Source organism: Topomyia yanbarensis, chromosome 2 (assembly GCF_030247195.1).
Source record: "Topomyia yanbarensis strain Yona2022 chromosome 2, ASM3024719v1, whole genome shotgun sequence".
NCBI lineage: Eukaryota > Metazoa > Arthropoda > Insecta > Diptera > Culicidae > Topomyia > Topomyia yanbarensis.
In genome coordinates, this window is record NC_080671.1 from 417,893,847 (window position 1) to 417,911,532 (window position 17,686).

The 17,686-nt window shown below is 40.7% G+C and overlaps 1 protein-coding gene across 3 annotated transcripts in view; it reads left to right on the forward strand.

Moving 5' to 3' along the window:
* The window catches only part of LOC131685200 (nicotinamidase), a 181,188-nt gene extending 163,870 nt beyond the window's left edge, over window positions 1-17,318 (forward strand). For 2 of the 3 annotated variants that reach the window (XM_058968750.1, XM_058968749.1), the window contains exons 6-9: window positions 1,349-1,477; window positions 1,563-1,731; window positions 2,065-2,207; window positions 14,997-17,318. In XM_058968750.1, coding sequence (XP_058824733.1) covers window positions 1,349-1,477; window positions 1,563-1,731; window positions 2,065-2,207; window positions 14,997-15,140 — 585 coding nt within the window. In that variant the 3' untranslated portion in view covers window positions 15,141-17,318. The remainder of the gene's footprint in view (window positions 1-1,348; window positions 1,478-1,562; window positions 1,732-2,064; window positions 2,208-14,996) is intronic. The other variant, XM_058968751.1, reaches the window with a different exon arrangement.
* The last annotated feature ends 368 nt before the right edge of the window (window positions 17,319-17,686 follow it).

Below are 17,686 nucleotides of genomic sequence, written 5' to 3' on the forward strand. Positions count from 1 at the left end.
ATATGAAAAAGTCCGGAACAGTGCATTCGGTGCATATTTGAATCAAGTTCAGCGCAGCCTTCGAAATAATCCTTCGTCATTCTGGACGTTTATAAATTCAGCAGAAAATGTCTATCTTACAGAAAATTCACAGTCCGCTGCCAAGTCGGTGAACCTTTTTGCAGATCACTTCCGAGATGTAGTTACCAGCCCGAAAGCATTCGACAAAGTGCCCCACAACATTTCTGTTTTGAAACTGGAGCGACTAGGTTTTCCCGACTGGGTAACCAGATGGCTGCATTTTTACCTCTCACGACGATCCGCCTTCGTTAGAATTGGCACCGCACGCAAGCGCATTCGTAACGCCAACCGGTGTGCCTCAAGAAAGTCACCTAGGGCTACTGATCTTTCACTTATTCATCAACGATCTCTGCGCCAGCATCAACTCTGAAAAACTACTCTACAACGTACAATAATAGATGCATGTTGCTAGATTTGCCAACGCTGGAGTCTCACCGCACTTTCTTGCAAAGAATGTTCATTTTCGATATGTTGTCGAACAATATTCACTGTCCCGACATTCTCTGAAGGATTAATTTGTTTATTCCCCTCTCGTGATATAAGAAATCGTTCGCTTCTGTGGATTCCTAAGCACCGTACAGCATATGGCCAGAACAATCAGGTAGACAGATGTAGCAGATTCAACGAAACTGCTTTAGTTTATGACTTCCATACCACTAAATCTAATTATAAGTTATCAATTAGAAATTTTTAACATTGACACTAGCAATAGCATTAAGTGTAATCTGTACGATATATTTCGAACATGTAGTAATAAAAAATAAAACAACTTATTACGCATAATTGGCTAGACGATATTGTATATGAATTATTTATGTCGTACTGCTACCATTCTGCAAATTTGTACTCTTCCATCTTGGATATCCTCAAACAACGAACTGTAGCTATGAAGGGCAGATTTCCGTATGCTAATTCTGTCAGCAATCTACTCATAGCCTCTAAAGCTGTTTACACATCTCCACTTATGGATGTCTCTTAGTACCTAGGACCCCTAGTGCTATTAGGATTGCCTGATATTGGCCTGTTTTACATTTTGGTGAATCTTTTTCAGAATGGCGAAAAGAAAAACTTTTTTTAGCCGCATCGAATAACATTATAGAACATTGTTGAATAAATAATTGGTCATCACTTTGTGGAAAATAAACAAATTAGAGGTGCAATGTTATAGAACGATTAAACATAAGCTGTACGTATGTGGCTCGAGAATGACTTTTTTGTCAACGAACGTTAATTTATATTGAACCCTAGTATGTATGACAATTTAATTTCCAACTTTTCCTATCCCCAGCTGAACGCCGACAACGCCCAGGTATACGACACGGTTATATTCGCTGGACCACCCCCGATGAAGCAGCGCCTGTGGCCGCGGCACTGTGTCCAGGATTCGTGGGGATCAGAACTACACAAGGATTTAAAGGTACGCTTACCATACAATTGAATTAAACCATTAAATAGGTTTCTGGAAGTTTAAGTTTTTATTACTTTCCCCTCCTCCTCCCCAGATCGTTGAGCATGGTATCAAAGTGTACAAGGGAACCAATCCGGAGGTGGATTCATACTCGGTTTTCTGGGACAACAAAAAACTATCCGACACCACCCTGTGCGGTCAGCTCCGGATGAAGGGAGCTTCCGATATCTACGTGTGCGGGCTTGCGTACGATGTTTGCGTTGGTAAGTGTGGTGGTCCGAATTTTACATATTTCGTATCAGTAGCGCTGTGCGATGGCTACACATCTGTAAAATCAATAACTGCTGGCGCGAAATAGTTGGAAATGAAACTGTTGCTTGTTCGACCAGATGGCGGAAGGGAAAACCCAGCTGTGCATGAAAGTTGGTCAGTTTAATATTTTAACAAGCTGACTAACTGGGATACTGGTGCAGTCATGTATCGCCGTCTACTTGGAATTTTTGCTATTTATATTAATACATTTTTGGCAATTAATAACAAAAGGGTCTTTTTGAAATAGTTTTTATGTAAAATGGTGATATGTTTTCCATCGACAGGTGCAACTGCGATTGATGCTCTCTCTGCTGGCTATAGAACGATTTTGATAGACGATTGCTGCCGCGGTGTTGATGTAAACGATATTGAAAGCACGAAGGAAACGGTCATATCGAACAATGGCGTCATCATAAATACACGAGAGGTAAGGCTTAGTGCAATTTCTGAATGCAGTTAAAGTAAATTTTGAGGGTTGAAAACTGTGCCAATTTGGTTGCGATGAAGTCACTTTATTTCCGCTTAATTTAACGTTTTAGGGTGGCCCTTGCTACTCGGAACATTATATACCGCTCCTCTCTGTCTGCTAGGGTTAAGAATAGGCGATGTCGATGCAAATTTTTTTTTAAATCGATTTTTACACCTCGAAAAATCGATTTTTTGGTCATGTCGATACAATGTCTGACAAACTCGATTTAGTGAAGCTAGTCGATCCGGCTTTGTTGAATAAATAGTTATTAAACTTTTAACGAAGTGATGTCTAGGTCAGTTTTGCATAGGGCCTAGCAATGCATGGTTGTGTATCAGTACTTGATTCCAACGAACTGACCATTTTTGTGAAATAATGGTTAGGTTTAGCTCAAGAGCATGTTCAGAAGAATTATAGTAGATAATCCGAGTCAAGTTTTTGTTAGAAAATTTTAGTTCCATGACCGCATAGAGGGCGCCAACACTAACTTTTCAACGTAGAGAGATAAAAATTAGGTGTCTTCTACAAAGTTGTAGAACTCGCATTTTGCAGTATTTCTTCCGAACATCTCGATATTCTATTACTCTTCTATAAAAAGTTAGTGTTGGCGCCCTCTATGCGGTCATAGGTGGAATTAAAATTTTCTAACCAAAACATAACTCACATTATATACTAAAATTCTTCTTAACATACTATTCGGCCTAATTTAACCATTATTTCACAAAAATGTATAGTTTGCGGGACTCGAGTACTACTACACAACCATGCACTGCTAGGCCCCATGCAAAACTGACTCAGACATCACTTCGTTAAAAGTTCAATAACTTCTTTTATCACAGCAGGATTGACCAGCAGTCTTCGACAAAATTGTAGAAAATTAAATTATCTCTCTATTTTCACTTATAGTGATATTACACTGCACATACTGTCACCTGGTGGTCAAAATGCGAGATAGTGAATTTTCTCCATGTAAATTGTCGAAAAATCCCATACAAACTTCAGGCACGTTGGTCCGTTAGCTGGACTTCTCCGATTTGCTTCAAATTTGGAGCAAGTGCTCCTGGTGGGACTAGGAATCGAGCCAGCTGATTGAGTTTTCAAAAATTCATTATTTTTATGGGCAGTCTCACAATCTTCAACCCTTAACTCCGGAACCGGAAATCGGAATAAAATGAAGTTCAATAGCAACCTGTGGGAATGTTGTGCTTTTCATTTGAGACTATGTTTGATAAAATCGTATCGGCAATTTCCGAATAACCGATGTGTAAGGTGCAATGGTTGGTTACATACATACATACACTACCTGGGGGCAGCAGGGACTGGGGGACAGAAGTTCAGGGTCCTAACGAATCCCCCCCGGACCTACTGCGAGTTGGGGAGTCTTCCTAGGATATGGTGGGGCAAGGCAATGTTCGGCTCTGCTAAACCATATTAATATGAAAGCAGCTCCGTCGAAGCGAATCGGTGCCGCTTCCGCTAAGGTTTTACCCAAGACTTTAGCATAAACCCAACTGGAGTACCAACCGGCACATTAGGATCGATACCAGTAAGATCCTAATTACGGCATACTGGCGGCAGAACACGGATGTGAATAAGGATTTCATCGAAATTTATCCACGGACCGACAGCCACGCCCACTACCCTAGTAAGGATGGGTGATACTTCCCTGAAACGGCGAGTGGGCTAATGGTACTGGCTGCCCTCCGTCCCAATAAAACTTTGGTAGGTCTCCAAGTACGTTTGAAACCCGGCATCTTAGCCGATGGAAGTAGGCTCAGTTGAAGGCTCCTGACTAGCGCCGATCCGGTTCTGAACGCGGTACCCCATGAAGGACCGCGTCATCTCTTGCATGCTCGCAAAGGTAACCATGGGATCATGTGAGGCGACTACTTATTACGGGCGTAGATAGCGGCTTGGAGTTGAGACTCAAAAAGCAAGCAAGAAGAAAAAAACAACAAAAATAAGAAAAAATCTAACGGAGCAACGAAGCGCCGACCCAGCATAACGAACAAGTGCAACCGCAACAACAGCAGAAGCGAGAACAGCCAAGAGAGGCCATACCGAGCACGAGCGGCGACAAACCAACTGGACGCCAAGGAAAGCTAGGATTTCAGGTGCGCACGCCGAAACCAAGCATTACCCAAGAAGATCAGCTGTCTGGGTTACCTAAAGTGACGAAATTGAGGCAAAAAATCGAAGAACTCTACGAATTCGTGAAAAGCAAGGGTAACGTGCACGGACAGATCAAGGATCTAGTGCCTAGTATCATATCAACCGTAGCAGCAGCCGAATTCGAACAGATAACATTACTAGAGCGAGCTGGTATTCTCGTTCTATGAAAAGAATAAGGGAAACGCCAGGAGAGGAGGAGGAACCGAAGAAGCCCAAGAAGGTCGGGGAAGTCCAGCGAACCAGCCAATAATCGCAGAGTGAATGGCAAACTGTAGAAACCGCAAAAGAGAGGAGAAAAAAACAGAAAGAAAATGAGGAAAGAAGAAAGAAAACCTTCGGTCACGCCAGCAGAAGCACAGGGGAGACACCCTAGTCGTCAAAGCAAACGACGGCGCTGCGGGTGAGAGAGGATCCCAAGTTGAGGGAGAACGTTATAAGAACCAGGCGTACTCAGAAACAGCGAAATGCTGTTTGATCAAAAGCTCGGCTATCGGGAACTCGTGGCAGAAGCGGTGAGAGTTTTAGTTCAGGAAGCAGTGGGCGAGTGCAGGAATCTAGACGAGATCACAACGGAAGACGAAGTGAGAAGCACGCTAGTAGAGTAGTACAATCTGGATAAAGAGCATTCAGATTGAGGAAGGCGTACAGTGGCACACAGACAGCAGTGATACGCTTATCGACAACCGCAGCCAACAAGCTTATGTCGACCGGTAAAATCAAAATCGGATGTTAGGTGTGCTCGTTACGATTGATCCCTATAGCCACTAAACAAATGGAGAGGTGTTTAGGTGCCTGGGTTTCGGTCATCAGGCAAGAAACTGTAGAGGCCCGGACAGATCTGTGCAGAAAATGTGGGGAGAAGGGACACATTGCTGGAGACTGCACGAAGCAACCGAAGTGCTTACTCTGCACAAATGAGGGTGGTAAAGACCACGTGACAGAAGGCTTCTTATGCCCAGAGTACAAAAAGGCGAAGGCAGGTCAATGATGATGGAGATAAGCCAGCTTAATCTCAATCATTGTGACATTGCTCAGCAACTGTTGTGGCAACGGTAACTGGGTGGTGGATAGTGCAGGAATGGCGGCAATACAAGTGATGGGCGGTTTCCCTGTTCAAGAGGTAGTGGATACCACACACGAAGGTTTTGTGATCGCCAGGATCAGCGGCGTATTCGTGTGTAGCTGTTATGCTCCTCCACGGTGGACACCAGAGCAGTACAACAGGATGTTGGACGCACTAACCCACTCGTTAGACGGACGAACGCCGGTTGTCATTGGAGGAGATTTTAACGCTTTGGCCGCGGAGTGGGGTAGCAAGCTGACCAACGCAATAGGTTACAGCCTATTAGAAGCACTGGCAAAGCTGGACGTAAAGCTGTGCAACGAAGGATCCGCTAGCACATTCCGTAAAGGGGGTCGGGAATTTACCATCGACGTAACATTCTGCAGCGCATCGCTGATGGATAACATGAATTGGCGAGTTAGTGAGCAGTACACATAGTGACCACCAAGCGATCTACTACATCATTGGTCGGCGAAATTGTACGGTAATGCGGAGAGCGAGGACTGGCGAGCGGAAGTGGAAAATAAGGGACTTCGACAAGGACCTTTTTGTGCAAGCACTTCGTGCTGACAGCGTCACTCCAATTCCGAGTGCCGATGAGCTGCCGGAAACAGTAGCTAGGGCATGCGATGTAACAATGCCGAGGAACGGCGTCCGGCGTACTGGTGGAATGAAAGACTAAGCAGCTTCCGGGCAGAAGACGCGTCCTGTGCGCAAGATCTGAGGCAGTTAGAGAAGAGTGTAAGGGAACATTCCGGGCGGTCAGGGCCGCTTTTAAACGCGAGATAGTGCTAAGCAAGTCCACCTGCTACAAGAAGCTGTGGAGAGAAGTAGACGTTTACCCCTGGGGCAATGCTTACCGTATCGCTACGGCCCAATGAAGGCAGTCAAAATGCGCGCCGACAAGCTGAAAATTATCGTGGAGGGCCGAAGCACGACCCAACCGCATGGCCGCCTACACCGTACGTTAATGCAGACGTTGGAAATGCTGGTGACAATCCAGTTTCCAACAACGAGCTTCTTATAATGGCAAAAAGGCTTAAAGCGAAGAAAGCTCCTGGACCGAATGGTATCCCCAACGTGGCACTGAAACCTGGCGTTTCCGGACATGTTCAGGATAGTCCTACAGAAATGCCTGGACGATGGCTACTTCCCAGAAGTTGATGTTGCTGCCAAAAACCAGGGAAACCACCAGGAGGTCCAGCATCGTATCGTCCTATATGCCTGCTGGATACTCTCGGTAAGCTCCTGGAAAGGGTCATCCTCAACAGGCTGACTACCTACACTGAAAGAGAGAACGGACTATCGCAGAGGCAGTTCGGGTTTCGGAAAGGGATATCGGCCATCCGCACATTCATCGCGAACGCGAAGAAAGCGTTGAAGCAAAAGAGAAGGGGTAATCGCAACAGCGCCATGGTAACGGTAGACGTGAAGAATGCGTTCAACAGTGCTAGCTAGGGGGGCTATCTTCGTAACGCTGCACAGAATGCGGGTTCCGGACTATCTGTGTAAGGTTCTGAAAAGTTAGTTCCAGAACAGAGTACTGGTCTACGAAACGGCGGGAGTACCTCGGCCCAACACTCTGGAATTTTATATACAACGGAGTGTTAACACTGAAACTGCCCAGGGGAGTAGAGATCATCGGCTTTGCAGAAGATGTTGCAGAAGATGTTGCAGAAGATGTTGCCCTGACGATAATCCTTAAGGAGATGGAAATATTGACGGCAGTGACAATAGGCATCGTGGAAACCTGGATGGCTGACGTCAAGTTGCAGATTGCTCACCACAAGACCGAGGTAGAGCTGGTCAGCAACTGCAAAAAAACAGCGTGTCGAGATCAGCGTCGGGGGACAATCCATCCGATCGATGCCTGTGCTGAAACACCTGGGTGTAATGGCCGACGATCGGTTAAATTACATCAGCCATATCGGCTATGTATGTAAGAAGGCTGCGAGGACAACTACCGCATTGGCAAGGATCATGCCGAATCACGGAGGAACAAGGGGCAGCATGAGACGTCTCCTGGCGGGTGTCTCATCCTCATTACTGAGATATGGCGTACCGGCCTGGGCTGCTGCACTGAACTCAAAGCGGAACCGGACGAAGTTGACAAGCCCGTTTCGTTTAATGGCTGTTCGTGTCGCGAGTGCGAACAGAACGATATCGTCGGAGACGGTATGCGTAATTGCCGGGATGATTCCCATCTGCATTACTCTGGCTGAAGATGTGGAATGCTACCAACGGAAAAGGCACGTAACGCAAGAAGACTGGTCGGAGCGTCCCACTCCGAGCGGAGTGGGACAACGCTGAATAAGGAAGGTGGTCCCACCGACTCATCCCAAATGTATCTGTTTGGATACATAGGAAACATGGAGAGGTGAACTCCATGACGCAGTTTTTGCCCGGGCACGTATGCTTCCGGAAGTTGGAGGTTTGGACTTGCTTCGTCACCCCTTTGCCCGGAGTGTACGGACGTGCAAGAGACACCGGAACACGTGATATTTGCATGCCCTAGGTTCGAAGAAGTTCGTAGGAGTATGCCTGGTGTGACTGTGGACAATATCGTCGAAGAGATGTGCCACGACGAGCATATCTGGGACGCTGTCAACAGAGTGGTTACAACTATACTCTCCGAGCTACAGACGAAGTGGCGAAGGGACCAACAAAGTAGCGCCATGGCTAGAATGCCGTCGGGAAACCACAAATCGGGCTTCGGGAGAAATTCCGCCGCCGGGGAACTCTTCGATGGTGTAGACTAGGCCCATCGCCGGGGACCAGTTGAGTAGTACGCAACATAGCATCGGGCTTGGGTCCGGCTGGGCGTCAGTGAACCGGATGTCAGGCTTCATCGGAATCGTCGGATCGAGCTAGACACCCTACCGGGTAGCTCGTGAGTAGGCCAGATTCACCGACGGAGATTAGACCGAGTAGACCGGGTCGAATAGCTAGCAGGAGGTCGTTGGGGCGCCAGTGAACCGGAAGCTACGCTCCACCCGGAATCGCTGGATGGACCTCAGCACCTACTGGCTGATCTGTTGAGTAGGCTAGGTCCACCGCCGGGGACTGGACCGAGTAGACGGAGCGGGGAGCCAAATGGCTCATAAAAAGGTACATCAATGGCGCCTGGGAATTCACGGAGGGGTAGATTCGCCGCCGTGGACTACCCGACAGAATTGTGACGAAAAGGGGAGCTAATTGGCTCACGAAACAAACACCGCAGTAGGATAATATCCGAGTTGATCTCGATAAAGCTGAGAGCTAAATGGCTCAAGGAAGTGGGTATCAGGGTCGGGAGAAATTCCTCCGCCGGGGAGCTATTGGTCGGAGTAGGGTGAGTCCACCGTTGGGGATTATCCATGTAGATCGTGATAAGGCCGGGAGTTGGATGACTCACGGAAATTTGAGCTAAGTGGCTCAAGTAATCAGCCCCTAAACAGCTCACGGAGACGAGAGCTAAACGGTGACGTAATAGATGAAGACAAAAAGCTAGAGAAGAGTCAAGAGTTAAATGAAAGCTCATAGGTCGAGCCACTTCGTGAACCAAGTGAGGCTTCGAGATAGAGGGGAAGAAAGAGGTGCGACGATCCCTCCCACGAAGTAATACCTTGTCGTAGTTCCGTGAGGAAGAAGAGCGTAAAAAGTAAGGATTGTTTGTAGTGGTTAGGCACGAACGTGAGTCGTGAGTCTCACACAGTGCCAATACACTACAGGCCAGGCTTTTGAAGCTTTTTAAATCTTACTATAATAACCTGTTTTAATCCACCTAGTGGTGCAATTGTGCCTTTCTCATTTGTCCAAACTACGATTCCATGGCTGGTTATGTTCAATACAATGATGGGAATGTATATTACATATTCAGTACGATTTGCACATACACACAATGAATCGGCTCTGAAACATCGCTTGAAACCAGCGGCGGATCAAGGAGAAAGATGCGGGGGGTCCGACCCGGTCGAAAATTTTCAACTTGTTAAGAAATTTTAAACTAGTTTTTATTTTAAAGTAGGAACCCCTCATTGCATACCCCTACCTAAGCCTTTATAGGTTTATAGGCCGGGATTAGGTTGACAATTTTTAGAGTGATTGCATAAACTTTCTATATGAGAAAGGCAAAAAAAGAAAAAAAAAACACAGGCAGGCACATTTGTTGCACTCGACGAACTGAGTTCGGGCCTCGGTTGAAAAGTCGACTTTCAGAGTGATTGAATAGCCTTTCTATAGGAAAAAGGCAAAAAGGTCTTTAAACTTGTGACACGGTTCGGTAACCACACCGTCGATCTCCACTAACTTGGCGGATATGTAGACACAATAGTTTCGCTTTAAACGAACCCAGCATGCCATCTTGTTGTCTTGGTCGTTGTTATTCACTATAATAGAATGAGAATTCGATGACACCGCTGACAACAGAGCGAATGTTGACTAGCCAACTTTCGCATCGCTGAGTGAAACATACGGTAGCAAACTGTGTTCATATTGCCTCAAATGTAAATCAACATTCGACAGGGTAATTTGCGTGCATCATGTTGGGGTGATTCCTTCCGGGAAGCAATATAAAGTATCACAAGCACGTGTTAGCTTGGTAGCAGTCTTTTCGGTCCAGAAGTACACTACCCAGCTGATTTAAACCCATTCATTGCGAGAGACAAACGAAAAACACGTTGATTTTGACGTAGGACTACGTCTTTGTTTTCGATATAGGGGTGCACTCTGCAAATTCTACAAAAAATGGTATGTAACGAAAAGTGGTCCAATTTTAAACGCATATAATTCAGCAATCTCACGCTAAAATTTCCATTTTTTGCACAAATCGCCCCGAAATACTTCTAAGAATAAATTCCAATAGATAAACCCAAAGATTTTTGATATCAAAGCATTAAAAAATTAAATAATATACAACCTTGTCAAAATATCGCGCATTAACACACAGAAGATAGCGCTTCCCAAGCCCTGTACGACGGATTGGTGTACCTTGCGTGCAACGCTTCTATGAATGACGTCATCATCGACTATTTAAAGAACGGACTTGGCCAGACACGCTCAGTTCCCTGTTGAATGGCTGGCGAAGCAGATCACTGCGCTGTGTTTTTACAGCCAGTGCAGCTGATCTAGAAGTCCGTTACACTGGCTGTGGAGGGACGCTACCCTGTGTCGTCCAACAGGCGACCGCTCCAACTGCTTCCTAAATGCCGCTGTAATGTTGCCAGTAAATTTTTGGTTTAACTAGCACATGTATTTGCTATTTGCGCTTGAAATTAAGTAATGTAGTGGTAGTGATAAGCTTCACATTTTGGTTTAAACGCAAGGACAGTTTTTAAAACAGGATTTGATTAATTAGTTTAGCTCTTCTAAGCAATTTTATCAATTCTGTAATTTAAAAGGAATTTTACGGAACTTGGTGAATTTGGCCCCACTTGCAACTGGTATAATCAACCTGCACAAAGTGTTGCATAACGCAGGGCTGTTTTTTGGAACAAAATCATTCAGCCCTTCGCTATGCAAAATCACGATATTATGACAGATGGGCTAAGCGCGGCCGTTCCTTTCAATCGGGAAAGGCCGCGTGGAATTTTGGTGAAACGCGCTAATAGTGTCGTGGTGGTGTACTAGTTGTCTCTTTCGCTCTACCCATCATCATCAGCGTTGACTCATTTTGCATTGTACGCTTGGGTTCAATGTTTTGGGGCGAATGTGTTGGTAGGCAGGGGAACTGGCGGTAAAATGAACACGTTAAGCAAAGTCATTATTTTCTAACTAATAAGTGAATGAGATATTACAATCACCTTATGTTTCTTGTTAGACATGTTTTGTACATATCTGGAAAAATACTTCGTCATAAACACATTTTTTCAAACATGATTCTTGATTTCTAAACATGTCCAAAAATGAGACATGTCTATAGCGAGTGGGTAAAATGAACATGTGGCGGTGGTAAAATGAACAGCTTCTGGTGACCAGCAAAATGTCCTGTATGTATGCAATGCGCAGCGTTGGAAAGCATTTTCCGATCAATGCTAATATCCCAACAAATCATGAGCTTTGCATACACACAGGGCATTTTGCAGGCAAAAAAGGTAATATTAACCATTTTACAATCCAGTGGCATCGAAACACATCTACAAACTTGGAGTTATCCATGGGTATTTGAACTTTTAGGATCTGTTTGAGAGCAACTAGAAAACTTGTTCTATACATGAGATGTGATTATATTGTCTAAAATTTGATTTTTCTTCACCGGTCCGGGTGTTTTTTTTCCCACACACTAAGTACTAAGAAAATAAATATTTTACATTAAGTAGTATAGTCCTACGTCTACAGTTCGTGCAACCCCATAGGGCTGCCCCTTGCAGTTTTTTAGCCATATTGATAAATTTTTGAAAATTCACAAAAAAAGGTGTGGAAGGTTCAGCCAACTGTTGATTGTAACGGTACTTTTTTGATTTGGTATATATATATATATATATATATATATATATATATATATATATATATATATATATATATATATATATATATATATATATATATATATATATATATATATATATATATATATATATATATATATATATATATATATATATATATATATATATATATATATATATATATATATATACAGGGTGTTTGGTTCATGGTTAAGAATCTCTCGGGGGGTGATAGACTGCCATATTTGGAGAAAAAAATTGTTCTACACATACCATCAAATCTCAATCGTTACATAGTTATTGAACTTTTAGTGTAAAAAACTTATTTGTCTTAAAATACCTCTAACTTGAAAAGTATACTTTGTATTTCAAATGCTTTAGTTCCATTCGAAAGGTGATAAAATTTTACATTGAGTGATGCGCTCACATGTTTCAGCCAATGAGTTTAAGTAGCCTTTTCAAAGTAATTTATTGAAAATTAAACAATTTTAAAAGATTTTTCGCTCATTTCTTGAAAATCCTAATAGTTAATCTCATCATTTTAATAATTCAGATTGTTAGTCTTGATGAGCTGCTTAATTCGTTCTTTGACATGATACACTTACCTTTTCTTATTTTCATGATTTTGGGTTATTCAACTTGGATATTTTTATCTCATTTTCACTAGTACCAGCTCTAATTGAAAAATTATGGCACTTATTGTACTTTTTGTCTTTTTATTCGAAAGCCAGGAAAATTTTACAGTGAAAAATGTATTAACACCTTTCAGTTAAGTGAATTTAGTATACTTTTAAAAGTAAATTAGTTTAAAGTTAGTGCTATTATTAGCATTTTCGTTAATTTTCTTAAAATAGTAAATAATAAACATCACCATTATTATCATGGAAATAATGCATCTCAGCAAGTTCTACAGTTCTTTCTTTGACTCCATTCAATTATCTCTTTTGGTTTCGACGCAAAATAGTTTTTATCACATCGTTTCATATGCAAAAATAACGATTTCGAACCCACTACATATGTGGCGAGCTCATGCTGTGTTAACTATCAAATAGCAGCAAAATGAAAAGAGATATAGACAAAGTGTCTAATAAAAAGTTATAGAGAACATTAAGGGGCATCAAATGAATAATAGTAACGATAAATTTTGTTGATTAATAATTAGAATAATTGAAAAACTCTCCAAAAAACACAAATTTTGAGTTATTTCGTTAGTAAAAATAATTTACAATACTTAACTAAAAGATATTTGTACATACACTGATAGGACATTTTCTCAGCTTTCCAATGAAATCTTGTAAATAACGATATAAAGCATATTTTTTAGATTAGAGTCTTTTAAGCACTTGCAAGTCGCTTACAGGAAAAGTATTGTAATCAAATTACAAACAAATGAGAAGAGATAAAAATATGACGTCCAAGAACAAATTATGAATCGTCCTAAAACCCAACTTTTAGATAATGGATATTGCTATAATCATACTTCATTATTTCGAGAAAATTAGCAAAAACCTCCTCAAAAACACTAACTTTTAGCTACTTTACAGCTAAAAGGTAATTAAAACTAATTACTGAAAAGATATGAGAACACCATTCAATAGGAAATTTTCTCACCTTTCGAATGGAACTGAAACATTTAAAATACAAAGTATACTTTTAAAATTAGAGGTATTTTAAGACAAATAAGTTTTTTACACAAAAAGTTCAATAACTCTGTAACGGTTGAGATTTGATGGTATGCGTAGAACAATTTTTTTCTCCAAATATGGCAGTCTATCACTCCCCGAGAGATTCTTAACCATGAACCAAACACCCTGTATATATATATATATATATATATATATATATATATATATATATATATATATATATATATATATATATATATATATATATATATATATATATATATATATATATATATATATATATATATATATATATATATATATATATATATATATATATATATATATATATATATATATATATATATATATATATATATATATATATATATATATATATATATATATATATATATATATATATATATATATATATATATATATATATATATATATATATATATATATATATATATATATATATATATATATATATATATATATATATATATATATATATATATATATATATATATATATATATATATATATATATATATATATATATATATATATATATATATATATATATATATATATATATATATATATATAGTGGCTTATGCCATGTTCACACTACAGAGTTTAAACACGTTATAATAATTAGCAACAAGAAAAATGTCATCAAGATAGCTTTAAAACATGTTCTAACTCCTAGTGTGAACGTAGTATTAGAGACGCATGTTTTTGGGCAGTATGAAGTAATTTCTCTATGAATGCTTTGATTTTTTCTGTTCACATTTTAACATTAATACTACGTTCACACTACGAGTTAAAACGTGTTTTAACGCTATCTTGGTGATGTTTTTCTTGTTGCCAATTATTATAACACATTTTAACTCTGTAGTGTGAACAAAGTATAAATTCCTGCTTTTAATTATTACTAAAATTCCAAATACGTCACGTCATGATCTTTTCAGCTTAAAATCTATTTTTCAAAACTATTCATAGAATATGCAACGCTCGGTTCAAGCGACTCTGAGCAATTCCATGAAACAAAAATTTAATTTCAACTAAAACCTGCATATGAAGAAACCATATATGTAAATGTCAATTGCCACAGTTCAAACAACTTCGCTCGTTCCAGTCCACAATTTGCAGAAACGTTCCCACATCAAGTACTCTTAACTAAATTGCAAATTTTAATAAATATCCGGTCCGGCTACCCACTGGTTCACTTTCTACGGTGCGATGCGATGGGTGGAATGAATACGCCCGATCCTCTCGCGCGTAACACACTCAAATTGAATTTTCGAATCCAGCCAGATTCGTGCACAGCCAACCAGCTGAATGTCCTTTTATGCTACTATTTTAACTCACGCTCTTTTTCTCGTTTTTCTTTTTTCTTCCTTTCCTTCCAACGCTGCTCCTCCCCAAACACCCACCAAACATTTTTTTCCAGGTCAAAGCGATGGCAGAGGGCCGGGATCGTCGACCGGAGCTTGGCTACAAGCTGGCCATGGAGCTGAAGAACGCTGACTCGGATCTGTCGAAAAATAATGCCTGCCGACGACAGGCACAGCCACAGCCGGACAGGCCACAGTGAAATTATGCCCTAGCCAGCCAGCCGGTCAGCCCCCACCCGCCTACAGCATAATCCCGCTCGTCACGCTTCCGTAGGAGATCCACTGCTGGTTTTTTTTCGGTCACAGATCGGTAGATTGATTCATTGCTTGCTGGTCAGCTCTCCTGTGTTTGATTTCCTCCTAGAGTCGAATAATTTTACGGTTTCTTCGGAATAGTGTTTTATGTGGGATTCCAACACGCGGTTGACCACCCATTCTAGATTCCATTGTTTCAGCAGGTCCAGAAATGACTATTAATAGTAGAAACTATAAAATAGTTCCATTTCGGTATCGGTTTTCGGTTGGCTTGCTTTCTTTACACACCGACACTGAGTTGCAAGTGATTGGGAGCCCCCCCGAAGCCTGCGCCATATTGATAGATTTGGCCCCTTCTGTTTTATTTTATGGTCAGTTCTATGCTTTTATCAAGTATTGAGGGAAGAAGATTTGCTTTAGCTGGATTGGTCGAGGTGGTAAAATCGTTATTGATAGGGTCCTAGGTTTGGTTAAATGTGTGCGAATGGTTGAACCAGGTGGTCAAATAACACGAAGAAGGTGCTTAGTGGTAGATGATACTTAGAAATCCAATAGTTTTTAGACAGGGTTAGGGAACAAAATGTTCTTAGTTTTTAGTTTTTTCTGCACATTTTTTCAATTATATTTGATATCTGTTCAGTAGGTGGAAATAAATATGGTAGCGAAAGTGCTTATGCCCATGCTATGGACAGTTACTTAAAATAATTATATTTAAAAGAAGTAATATTAAATTAGACATTAGACAACTTTTACCCAACTCACTTTCCCGCCCATAAACGTCCACATATCGTTCAGTTTTCTCATAGTTAAACCATTTTAATTGCCATTTCATGATTTCTGCTGTAAATGGGAGAAGTTCTCAGAGCATGCTGTGTTACTCGTTGTACCTAGCCACAAAATTCGAAAGAATATTTGCATACAAAAAATATTGTATGTGAGCTTTAGAGTCATACAATATGAATTATGAAAGTTGATGCGGATAATTAATTTATCACACACCAAAGCTACCAGCTGGGGAACTAAGAAGACAAGGCCACGCGGAAGCACACTTGCAATAACCTGTTAGGTTGTACATGGCGACCGTGCCTAAACTGTTATTCTTCCGATTTCGATCGCGATCAAACGCACTGCTGTTTGAGGCTCTTTAAAATTCTATCGGACGATCGAGAGAGCTCCTGTTCTGTTAGTATGTAGTACGTAAACAGATACGCAAAACAGAATGAAATTCGGTATAATTCTAAGGATCTAACAAAACTGAACAGTTCAAAATTGTTCCATTCAGTGGGCTTTTAGAGTGTCAAGCTGTTTAAAATGTACAAGCAATTTCCAAGTTCCTCTTGAGTAGTATCTCATAATTGCTGTAGAACGTTATTGTAATCATTTACGTATTATTAGAGCTAGTAGCTGCAGTGTGATTTGTTTCGGAAACAGCTGGTGAAAGAAAATATGATAACATCTTGGACTTGGATAACACTAAAATAGTCGTAAAACTGCACTTTTTTAAACTGGTTAATATATATTTTTTTTATATTTTCAACGTATGTACATTCCCGATAACCCTGTAATGACCAACACCAATTTCAGATCACATATTAGCTGATAGATGGTAATGGATAGTAGTAGCAGTATTTAAAATGGTGAAGGTGTATAGAACTAGTAAACAGAAAAAAACACACGCCTTAGCTCACACATAGTGAATAGTGATAGTATTGATTAGACTGCAAGTAAGGTACAAAATAACCCTTTTGGTAATCCCTGATGGTACCTAGATGCGGTGTCGTTCCGTTGCTTTTCTCTTTAAAAAGTTACTACGGCGTTGACACTTTTTTCGTTCGCTCTTTATTTCCATGACAAAGCAAGTTCAGACAAAAACAGTGATAGCATTTGACAAAACGTCATTAGGTACTTAGTAGGCTATTGAAGCATACAAGGCTGTAGACATAGAAACAAAACGAACTTAAATGTGAAACACATCACTATAAAATAGCTATAGTGTCTATAAAAGCATATCAGTCCCGTATGAACTATCAGATTAGATTATTCAGGAGAGATCACTAAATTCTTTTAAAACGGAAGGAACAAACAAACTTTCTCATATGGACACGATATGTTGTTATAGGTGATAGTTATCTACTAAACCCTTCGAATAGTAGAAATAAACTGTTGATAGTAATAAAAATTGTGAGTTGTTGTTGTCTACGGTAATAACCTCTTTGTCTCTAGTTGTCACAGGAGACGATGATATAGGAGAGGCTGTCATGGTCACCAGTAGAAAACAAAAAGAAATAAATTCCTAATTGTCACGTTTCCTACTTGATTCCGTTCTTAAATTTCTTGGTTACTGCTTTGATGTTCTGGATCAAATGTTCTTGCTAGCTAGCCCCTCAGGAATGAGGAATCCCAACATATTGGCTCAAATGACACTTTCTCCGTATGTAGTCACAGCACAAAAACAAACAGCAGGTAAGATAAACTCGCAAGTAGTTCAAAT